This window comes from Rhamphochromis sp. 'chilingali' (genome assembly GCF_963969265.1).
Source record: "Rhamphochromis sp. 'chilingali' genome assembly, chromosome: 1".
Classification (NCBI taxonomy): Eukaryota; Metazoa; Chordata; class Actinopteri; order Cichliformes; family Cichlidae; genus Rhamphochromis; species Rhamphochromis sp. 'chilingali'.
The window spans coordinates 49,965,180-49,977,398 of record NC_137929.1 but is presented as its reverse complement, the minus strand read 5'-3'; the positions used below and the strand labels follow the sequence as shown (position 1 = coordinate 49,977,398).

The following is a 12,219-nucleotide window of genomic DNA, read 5'->3' as shown; positions in this document are numbered from 1 at the left end:
AACAGTTTGAACTTTTGTTGTATAGTTAAAGTGTGTTTTAAAATGGCATCACTTATTTGTATCATGACCTCTTTATCTTCTTTCTGACACACCAATGAATGTCTTATTAGTCAATTAATGACTGAATGAGTTTTTTTGAGTACATCATTTATATTAATTAATTAATGTTTGAGTTATACAAGTTAACTTTGCAAAAGCTTAACTTAAATATGATATAAATGTTAAAGGATTCCTCAGTTGAAATTAGACATTTTCATCCATAACTATGACATAAATAAAGCATCCGAAAGCAATTCGGGCTCGTCCGGGATTTGAACCCGGGACCTCTCGCACCCAAAGCGAGAATCATACCCCTAGACCAACGAGCCACACGTGGTCACCCGTAGAGCTCACAGATGTTCGGTGATTTTGTCACTATGCTGACTAGCTTTCATTTGTTGTAAGTTGTTCTGTTTGGCAGCTAATCTTTCACATACACAGTAATAATGAAATCACCGTCCTCCGCTGCTTTATGTTGGCAGGTTCTGTGTGGAGAGATTCTGACTGGACGTTGTTACTGGCAGGTGGAGTGGAGAGAGAGGGGAGATGCAGTCACATACAAGAATGAAGAACATCAGTGTAGATTTAGATTTGCAGGCTGTAATATAGAATATTCTTAAATATGCTAACTTGAAAGGTCCTCTTTGTAAATCAGGTTAAGATTAGTGGTACAAGTTGTATCACAGAGTCTCCCAGCCCTCGCTTCCTACCATATACATGTTACAATTTGCTATGGGGGTGCTAGCTGTATTACACAAGGTCCTTACCCTTCATCTTTGGATATATGTATATAATAGGTAAATCTCAAATCAACCAATTATGGTGGGCCAATCTGAAGGAAACTTTACATGAACATTGTCAGACGTGGAGCAAATATTTAAATCTGTATGTTAAAAAACTAAACAAAAAAATGTGTTATCCCAATTCTCACTTGAGACATGCAAAACAAATTTGCAGTGAGTGTACTTTGCATGTACAGTTATTACAGGTTCATGTTGTGGTTTCAGACAGGTTCTTTATGCTTGAATTTGTTGTGCAGGCTGTAAAGGTGGAAGCATTAATCTTCCTCTCTGTTTTTCTTCATTTTTTGTAATGAAATAAAGTGAGCTCAGTCTAATTTCACCCCATCAAAGTTGCTTGGCGTCTAGTCCATCTGCTCTGGTCCTGATATCAGTCTCATATATATTATAAAATCAGGACATTTGTGTTTGGTCATTTATTTTTTGTAACAGTGCTTCTTGGCAATGAACCTCACACCATTGTGTACACCTCTGTGAAACCTTAAATGGAGCCACATCTGTGAGGAAAATGCATTTGTGGGTTGAAATAAACAGGCTTTGGTATAAGAGTATTTAGTATTAGTGTATTATTAGATAACTAAATGTAATTTTTAAAAAGTTATGCCACCATTATTATAATGGTTGAGAGCTGCAGGTTTGCAGATATTTTGTTTTTCCACAGTAAACTAAACAACAGATTTTCACAACGAGACGTCAGCACACAGAAGAAGCTGTGAGGCGTTTGATTGGACAATGGCGGAGCGTTATGTAATTCAGGCGCCTGACGTCATCAAACCGCGCCAAACAAAGCTTCATGCGTAAAAGGGAGACAGGAGAACGGGATAAAGTTTAGTTTTTCTGAGGTTTGAGGTTTTGTAGAAGCGGAAAGTGTGTAATTTCAACGCTCTGGAGACATCTTCAGAGCCGAGGTGTTTGTTTGGAGCGGAAACGCTGAAGCTGCTGTGAAGAATAAACAAAGAAGAAAATGCCGGTTTTTAAATTTTAAAGTCCGAAGAGCGAGAGGAAAGCTCAAAACGTAAGTCCGTCTCGGTTTAAAGCTTTTAACATAGTCGTATTGATTTTTTTTAGTGGCTAAACAGGGTGGTTGTAAAAGTGACGGAGATATCGATGTTAACTATAGAGATACCCGATATTTTTTAGCTGCGGGCAGTTTGAAGTACGACATCATATGGGTAGTTATCAAAACACACACTTGTTGCAGGCAGGATTTGAGTCTCATTATACAAGTATGAACGGTAATGTTCGGAAACCTGGAGTCAGCAGAGACTGAAGAAGTCACTTGGATGAGTGATGAAATGCTACGTCCAGATGGACAGCTGGACGATTGAGCGTGCATCACAACACTCTATCTTTGACTTTATTTGGGATTAAATGCTTTAAATCTTAAATTATATTTACTTATAGATGTTCGAATAAGTGTTTGTGCAACATGGAAAGAAATTTGTTTCTGGTGTTTAGCAGAAAAGGTCTTGAATAATTCTGGGATTTTGTTGTAGGATCTGAATTTGATTGCTGGTGTTGGTGAAATTACACAAATAGATTGCAGAGTGCCATGTGCTTTGTAATTGGTGCTGTAGGTTCACTAATTGGCTCAGAAGTTGTGAGGTTAAAGATTTGCTTTGCTTAATTGTTTTGATGTTCTTCTTAGTTGCAGATGGTTGCCATGTTTTTGATGCTGTTGTAAGTTGTAGTGGTCATTTTAGTTGCAGAAGCCAGATTGACTTGATGCTTGATGTTGGTTTGTCTGATCGCTGGAGCTGCTGTTGTTTGTAGCAGGTGCTTCATGTAAGACATTCTTTTGTCACAAGTGTTGGTGTAGTTTTAGTGTTTGGATTCGTTGCAGAAGTTGTTTAAAAGTTTTAAATATCTTCTTTAGCTACAGTAATCAGTGTATTTTGGCTTTGGGTGTTGTTGTGGGGGCGATTGTTGTGATTGGTGCCATTAAATGTCAGTTGTTACAAGCACATGTGACTGATTTCACTCATATTTCATTAGAATTTTCATACTGTACATAATGTGCTGACCAGCATTTTAAAGGTGCTCTCTTGTATAACAAGGGTTAAATATGCAGTGTATGCTTCAAACCACTCCTTTAACAAAACTCCCACTTTTACTTGAAACATAGCAGCTCCAGTCTGTACACATATCACAAATATTTTCCATTGGATCCCAGAGAAACTCACACAGTCACTGACACTGAGAGGAGAAATGGCACAGAAAGTTCAGCTCGACCGAGAAACCTTCTCTTGTTCCATCTGTTTGGATCTACTGAAGGATCCGGTGAGTACAGCCTGTGGACACAGCTACTGCAGGAACTGTATTAAAAGTTTCTGGGATGAAGAGGACAGGAAGGGAATCCACAGCTGCCCTCAGTGCAGGAAGATATGGCATAGCATACAGCTAGGGCTGGATTGTGTAACCCTGAATCCTCCCTTAGTTGTGAAGGCCTGAAGCTGGGGCTTCTATGATGCACTGTTTCTTTTTCAATCACCTGTTTTAACACGTCTTTTACACCTCTCTGCATCTAATCATTAGTTATTAATCTCTGGCTCTCTTCCACTGCGTGTCTTTGCCCTGTCTTCCTCCCCTCACCCCAACCAGTTGCTACAGATGTCCGCCCCTCCCTGAGCCTGCTGCTGCTGGAGGTTTCTTCCTGGTAAAAGGGATTTTTTTTCCATCCCACTGCTGTCAAAGTGCTTGCTCATAGGAGGTCATCTAATTGTTGAGGATTTCTATTTTCTCTGTATTATTGTACGATCTTTACCTTACACCATATTACACCATACTACACTATAGAGTTTAACTGAATCTTTATTTACTGTGTTGATTTATTTAACCTGTCTTTTGCATAATGACCTTTTAATATTGTAAGTATAGTGATTTAACTTCTATTTTGTTCATTACTTTGAAATTAACATTTACAGCCTAAGAATTGTGTTCACTGGTGTTTTAAATGCGCTCTTCTATATTAAAAGATGGCTCAAAATTGAAACCCTGATAACTCCTCCCTCTTTTACCTGAAACTCTGTAGTTCCACTCTGTCCGCATATTTTCTAAAAATAGTTACTATATACAGCTGGTAGAATAAGTATTAAACATGTCACCAATTTTTCTAATTAAATTTATTTCTAAAGGTGCTACTGACACGAAATCTCATCAAATGTCTGTAATGACCCATCTAATCCAAACATCCAAGGAAATCAAACCATGGATCTCCATAAATTTTATGTAATGACGAACAATCACACAGGGAAAACGTATTGAACACACCTACTGAAATGTATTTAATACTTGGTAGAAAAGCCTTTGCCTCATCTCAGCTCAGGTGTGATTTTGGCCCTTCCACACAGACTTCAAAGGTTCTGTGGGCCCCTTCTGTGAACTCTGACCTTTAGTTCTCTCCATAGGTTTTCAGGTGATTTCTGTAGCTCTGCACATGTGCTAATTGGCTCTTACACAACTCTTCTTGTACAGAATGCTGTTATTCAGTTCAGTGCTGGATTTTGCTACAATAGTTATCCTCAGTCAGAAGGAGAGGCTGAAATCCAGGAGTAAATTGTAAGAGTGGAGTTTATTTACATTTAGATGGATGGTACATAGAGTTATGGCATAGTGTAGGAGAATGTGGTACGGTGATTTGGTGTGGCTTATGCAATCAAGAACAGGAGATATATTAGAAGATAAATAAAGATTAAAGGGTAAAATAGCTGGCTGCAAATTCCTCTAAAACAAATCTGCTAAGGAGGTGCATCAATCTAATACCACTCCTTAAGAGCGTTCACATGTAGTAAAGCACTACCCAAATGGGCCACAAGGGATAAAATGTTTATGCCTTAAAAGGGGAAAAGTGCAGAAAACAGCATCTCTAACAAGTAGAAAGCGATCTCATGGTAATTTTACTAAAGCGAAACACTGAAACTGAAAATTTATCACACAAAAACTGAATTCAACATTTATAAATCTGCTCTGATTGTATAGAAAAGAATTAAACTGTTCCATCTGTTTGGATCTACTGAAGGATCCGGTGACTATTCCCTGTGGACACAGCTACTGCAGGAACTGTATTAAAACCCACTTTGATGAAGAGGACAGGAAGGGAATCCACAGCTGCCCTCAGTGCAGGAAGACTTTCACACCGAGGCCTGTCCTGGAGAAAAACACCATGTTAGCAGCTTTAGTGACTCTCCTCCAGAGTCCAGACCACATTCACTCAGCCGCTCCATGCTGGACTTTGTGTCGGAGCCACTGCAGAGTTTGTCAAATTGAAATAAAAAGAAGTCATCAAGTTGGGGACAGGTTAAAGTGTTCATTTTAGTTTTTAGTTTCTTTGGTCTCTATTCCTGCTGAGAGCTCACTTTTGTGGTGTTTCCTCTCTGCATAGATCACCCGTCATACTTTAGAGGCACTGATTAGAGAAAAACAAGATCTCATGTTAGTGGCGGGCTTTCAACAAAGAAGGGTTTATAACATTTCGAGGTGAGGATGGCAGAGGAAAACTCTTTCACTGTTTAATAGAAAGATTCTTATAGTGAGCTTTTAATTTGTCAAAAAAGTGTTTGTTTGGTTTTTTTGTTCCGTTTGAAGAAAAAAAATATTTTAAAACCAAATGTTATATAAGGGGCATGATTTAAGTTTGTTTGGTGGAAAAATTAAATGAGTGTTTGCTTCGAGTGTTCATGAAGCAAAGAGAAGGTCTGGAGGAATTTCTCTTTCTTTGAGGATCTAAAGAGAGGAGATGAACTTTGGTGCTTCCATGGACTTTTCTGTATTTAGGAATGGATGTTCATACGTTTTTAATGATTGATTACTCGTGTGTTTTATTTTCATTTGTGTTTTTGGCCATGGATGTACGTAAGAGGATTGGGTCACTGGGGCTCAATCACAAAAACATCTGTCATGAGAGTTTTAAAATAAACTGCAAACACCTGCTTAGCAGCTTTTTGACGTGGGTTCAATTACATATTGCAATATGGTGAAATCTCTAGTCAAACGCCAAAGTGGTCTCTAAAGATGGGCCGCCGCTCTGACCTCTTTTATCCACATACACAGACAAAAACACAACACATCATGTGAGCCTGAACCTTCAGTTCAGCTCATCCTTAAAACCTTCCCTTCCGAGAGAATTACAACTATGTTTTTCACTTAGCCGTTGCCTCCCTTCTTTCCGAGATGATGATGATGATGATGGTGAAAATAATAATAATTCCTGACATGCAGCGCTTGGATGTCTCTGACCTCCATACAATGGTCCCTTTGGGAAAGTGTATGTGTGATAGAGCATAATTTGTGATGCTATTCTGCACTCATATAACTAAGTTACAAAGTGATATTACTATTATTAAAGTGATCAATACATAAGGCATGGACAAATGTTCTGAATTCTGAAGGAAAGGAAACCAAAACTGAAGTGTTGTTTAAACATGTGACCATGAGCTAATTTCAATATGAAACCACTGAAAAAAAAATTGTTTTTTTTATGCTTTTGTGTTTTGAAGATAAATAAACCTGCTGTTTGTCATTCATTAAAATACTTTCTGTCTTTAGCTTATGAGACACAATAATTGGCATAGGTTGATGAAATAAAAACCTGCTTTATTTTTTCCCATTGGGCACACACTGAATCCCATTTGTTCTCAGATATTTATACTTTGGCAGCATAAAAATACTGCAAAAGCAGAACTATAATCCAATTTTTACACACATTCCAGTTTTTTATGTTCTAAGAAGATATTTAAAAGAACCAAATACGTTCCCACTCTGTCTGTGTGACCTTACATTAATGTTTTATTCATGGAAAAATGGACAGAATAAGCTTACAACTTAAAAACTAATATTCTTATGTAGTCTGGTATGTATGGTCAATGTATAGCAAGTGCGATATAAAGACATAAAGTATTGTTACATTTGACCTCTGATCTTTCCTTTAAGGTCAATAGATTGAAAGTCAATGCGATAAGAATGCCATAAACAGCTAAAAGTGCATTAAAATGGGTTTAAACAGGCTAGATTTTAAAAGCCTGCACTTTGTGGGGCAGTACGAACAAGTGCAAACTTCTTATAGTTTAAAAAGGAAAAAAACTTAAATGAATAAATAGATAATGACAATATTCCCTTCAAAGTAAATCCTGCCCAGACAGTGAGCTGCCTCAGTGGAGGTTTGTGCTGCGGTTTTTGTTGATGATGATGTTGATGTTTTGATCCCTGTTATCTTTTCAGGATGCTTCTACATTCCTGTGCTGGTTAAGAAGAAAGAGTAGACGATCGATGGAGGGACGACATCGAGAAAGGAGAGAGGAGGGAGAGGAGGAGACGATACATGAGCAGGCGAGAGAAAGAGGGGAACAGAGGGATGGTTCTCTTAAACCTAAATCGGGGATAAAGATGGAGGAGGAAGATGAGGGAAAGGAAACAGAATTGATGAAGGCTTCTCCCAGAGATGAAGCTCAAAGTCAGCTGATTAATGGACACACCCCAATCTCTGCCTCTTCCTCTTTCACCTCTTTTCCCTTCATCTCCTCCCCTCATCAAGGAAGGGGGGGCGAGGATGAAGAGGAGGTCAGAGTCGCCATCCTAACTGTTGAGGATGAGTCCTGTCCTTCAGAGCCCTTTGGCACCACCCAGTTTGAACCAACCAATGAGGATAATGGACAGGCAGAGAGTGGAGGGGAGGGGAAGGAGGATGGAGAGATGGAAGGAGAGGAGGAGGCGGCAGAAGAAGAAAATGAGGAGGAGGAGGCGGCAAATGCTGAGGAGAGAGAGGAGGAAGGGGAGCTGGCGTCACCTGAGGCTCATCTGCAACTTAAGGTAGGACCCACAGTATTTTTTTTTATCTTAGTAAACTTGATCATTTTCAGGCTTCTGTTTGATTAAGCACTTGTGTGTCATGCGCGCTAGAAAGGTGATGTGTGGGATTTATTTTGACACACCTGCCCTACTGTTAGCAAGAGGACCCAAACACTCAGATTCCCTCTTTGACAGGCTTGTCCAAAGTCCAGCTGGGTGGCCAATCATCACTCTAGGTCAGATTTTATATGACCTGTCGTTCCTAATTCAAAATATATTGTGTATTGCTCGCCACCATAAATATAATTAGCCATCCATCCATCGATCAGCTTCTGCTTCTCCTTCGCGGGGGACGCTGGAGCCAATCCCAGCTGTCATAGGGCGAGCGGCGAGGTACACCCTGGACAGGCTGCAAGTCGGTCGCAGGGCAACCATTCGCACTTACATTCACACCTATGGGCAATTTAGATTAATCAATTAACTATCCCCACTAACTGCATGTGTTTGGACTGTGGGAGGAAGCCGGCGAATCCAGGGAGAACCCACACCAACTCCACACAGAAAAGGGGCTGATGGTGGAATTGAACTCAGGACCTTCTTGCTGTGCGGCAACAGTGCTAACCACTGTGCCACCGTGCTTAATAAAGTGTAATTCACCCTATTGTGTGTAATTTCTGTTTTTATCTCATGGTGGCAGCATAGTAGTATAATTCTTATGCTTAAAAAAGGACCCCTGAGTGATTTTCCAGTGGTGCTCTTAGTATAATGTTTGGTCACCCCTGCCCAATGAGAAGCACGTGGTGAGAGTGGGAAGGAAGAACTGACTTTTAACAGGAAGAAACCTCCAACAGAACCAGGATCAGGGAGAGGCAGTGAATGGTTAGGAGTCAGGGGTAAGGGAATACAAAGAAGAACTTAATCATGTATATTTTCAGTATTTGGATTAAAGGATCATTCTCATTATTTGAGACTGGAGGTTTGCCCATAAAGTGGCTCCTCTGTGGGTCAGTCTAATACTCACCACCTCAGTTTTAGATCTTCGGGGAAACAAAGAGCTGGAGAATTTAGAAACTCTGACAAATGATTGAAAAGCCTGACACATTTGTAAAAAGAGACAACACTTTAAGGATTATTCATGAACACGTTGGGATAAAGAACGACATTTTAAAAATTTCAACTATTTTAACAGTCGTCCAGTATAAAACCTCATTCAGATATTTAAAGTGTTTTTGAAGATGCCTTGATGCCCCATCATATTCTGCTGCTGTAATTGGCTAAAGGTCAGTGTTCATACAGTTTGCATATATGGATAAATATCCCAATTTGCTTACGATTTCTACCTTGCAGCTTTTGTATAATCCAATATGGTGAAATATCCTAAAATGTGAGAGGCGCTTTAATGAGCTCTGTCTGTTCTGTTACATCATGTGTAATTACACTGTGTTCACAGTAGGTCCACAGCAGTGGAGGATGGTCTCATTCAAACAGAATAAATCAGTAGGATCTTTATTTTCTCTTGAAGTCCATTTACTGATTGGTATATTTATACTTTTAAACTATAAAAGTGTTTCTTCTACTGCTGCCAATATATTTTTATACTTATGAGTTCCTGCTTCTTCTGCAATTATCCAGCAGGTGGCGCCAGTGCACACTTTATCTCCTCAGTGTGAATGAAATACACCTGATAGAGATGTGTAGTGAGTGAAACACCGATGCAGAGGTGTGTGTGTGTGTGTGTGTGTGTGTGTATACACAAAGGGTTTGAAATGCCCTTTGTGTGTGTAAGTTTACACATATACACATTTTATTTACACTATGTAAATGAGAAGTAGAAAAACAGTTTCTGAAACTTTTCAGAGCGGTGTGAAGGTGGAGCTTTCGACTTACGGGGATTGTTTGCACATACTAGATTAAGTACATACTAAATCAAATCTCAGCATGATGCCATAATGATCTGTGAGCAGCATTATGGCATCATGCTGATATATGAGAATGTCAGAAGGAGTTTCTGTGTCTTTGTGGAGTCAGAGAGAGCAGATGAACTGTAGTGCTGCATGAAGAACAGGCAGAGAAAGTGTGGTGCCAGGGGCTGGGGTGAGGTGTGCGGCAGGAGTGACAGATGAGATCAGACAGGAGTCTTCGTGGACTATGATGTTGGCAGATGACATTTCGAATTGAGCCTAGAGGTCGAGGTAAACTCTGGAGTGAAGGGTAAGGAGAGTGAGTAGAAGCAAGACAGAATACATGTGGGAACAACAGGGAAATAGCTGATGTCAACGATCCAATAGCATTTGGTGCAAAAGAGAGGTGAAGAGGAGAGTGCAGGCATGATGGAGACAGGTTTCAGGGTGATTTGTGAGAGAAAGATCGCAGCGAGAGCGAAAGGGAAGGCTTACACGATGGTAGCGAGACTAGCTATGGTCTATGATTTGGATACACAACAAAAACGCGATGGAACTTCCAAGTGTAAGACCAGAGAGAAGATGGATGCATGCAGTGAATTATGACACGCAGAGGGTTGGTGTGACAGAGGAGGATGCTGGGATAGGGTGAGGTGGGTTGCTTTGGCGACCCCTAAAGATAATGGTTGAAAGAAGCTTTGGATGCACAACCTTGGTGATGTTTTCCTGATGAGTTTCGGCTCCAAGTCAAGAGTCTGAGTCGGAGTTGTAAATTATGATCATGTTTGTAATAGTGACGATACTGCAGATGGTAAAGCATCTCAGTCTGTGGCTTATATTTGTGATTTATAAAGTAGTAGAATATGAGTTTATTTTTAAAAATTGATCTCGATTGCCAAAATGTTCAAATCAAGAGTCCACAAACCCGCCTGTGACCTCACAGTAGCTTCAAGCACCTTTTATATGCCATCAGCCAAAAGCTTCAGGCTGATCAAGTCAACCTGTCCTGAGTCACATGTTTTAATCTCACATGTCATGAATTAGTTTCGAATACAAAAATGAAAAAACGTGCTGTCTAGCAGCAGTGAGAACATCAGATATCCCATCATGCTCGTAGCTGATAATGATGTCCTCAATCCCAAGGACTCAAACTAAATTAGTCATCACAAAGATAGGCACGCAGCACGCACACACCGAGAGGGAGGTGTGGGTGGGAATGTGCAGCAGTCAACATTCCTCAGATTCTTCTCACAACTGCGGGATCATGGGATATGAAGTCTGGTCCCATGGGAACTGATGGCTTAACGCACACACACACATGCACTGTCATACTGGTGCAGAACCAGTACAGTGTATAGTTGTTAGTGTGATGATGGGACACCCGAAGATCAACTGATGGTTTGGTTCTGCATTTCTCTCTGTGGCCTCTAGGGGGCACATTTAGGTTTTTATTCGGTTCAAAACACGTGAAAGCAGTTCTTTTTTTTTTTTTTTTTTTTTTTTTTTCTCTCCTTTTAAGTCAAGTTTGCTGATGGGCGATGCATGACTGTCTTTGTAAGGGCCTATTTGACTTCTTAAAAGATGCTGTGGGTTTGGTTGAATTTAAAATTGAGTCGAGGCTTTTAGGCGTGATGGTTAGTGGCCATATCAGCGAGGGTCCCCACAATGTACAAATGTTTGTGTTTGTAAGGGAGCAGGCAGAAAAACTAGGGCACTGATCTGTAATCTAAGAGCATTTTTTTTTCTAGACTACTACACGTATACAGGATTAAACACACACACACACACACACACACACACACACACACACACACACACACACACACACACACACACTTGTACTGGAATTATATTAATACACTTTAATGCTCAGTGAAGAGGTTTTATCTTAGTTTTTAAACCGATTTAGTGTGACCTTGTTGACACACACTCGGTCTGTTTCTTATTCACTCAAAATGTCTGTGAAAGACACATGACAGACACACTGACCTCACTAGGGTCAGATGACTGGCATGAGTGGAGGCACATTAGATCTGCAACGGCATGTCTGGTATGCGAACACACACTTTTCCTTTCCTTTGCTCGTACAGGGTCTGAAACGTGGTGTCTCTTGTGTGAGTTTCAGGAGGGATGAACCAAATCGTATTACTGTTAGAGGAGGCCGCGTTTTAATGTCTGGGCCAAAATGTAGGAAATTTCCATTTTTCTGTCATGATGTAGACGTCACAAAGTGAGAAAGGAAGCCACTTCAAAGCACAGAACTGGCAGAGAGTCAGCTTTCTTCTGTCTATAAATGATGGATGGGTGCTTCTTTTATACAATGCAGCTTATTGGTTTCAGACTAAAACTAAATAAATGAATAAATTTGGTTGTCAAAACGTTGCTGTAGGGAGTTTTTAGCCAGAAATTAACACATATGGTCAAGAGGGTTAAATAGCACTTTATCCACCAATAGGTTAGTTAGACAGCTGCTAATCAGTGTAGACTAAAAAACATATGTATTGTAAAAAAAAAAAAAATTATTATTTTATTTTTTATTTTTAGATCATTTCACTCCAGCAGGCACCAACATCACAAACGTGTCCAGTTCAGGCACTTGAAAGCAGGGGAAGCCTCGCTGACAGCTAGGAGCAGTGCTGGGACAGCTGCCAATCAAAGACGCCATGCCCATTATGTTAAGCTGGTAACTTTTTAGC

General features: G+C 40.0%; 1 protein-coding gene across 1 annotated transcript in view; it reads left to right on the top strand.

Moving 5' to 3' along the window:
- The first annotated feature begins 1,615 nt into the window (after window positions 1-1,615).
- LOC308400792 (F-box/WD repeat-containing protein 7-like) overlaps window positions 1,616-12,219 on the top strand; it is a 46,717-nt gene continuing 36,113 nt past the window's right edge. The window contains exons 1-2 of the mRNA XM_080888762.1: window positions 1,616-1,854; window positions 7,056-7,643. Of these exons, the coding sequence (XP_080744888.1) occupies window positions 7,104-7,643 (540 nt within the window). The 5' untranslated portion in view covers window positions 1,616-1,854; window positions 7,056-7,103. The remainder of the gene's footprint in view (window positions 1,855-7,055; window positions 7,644-12,219) is intronic.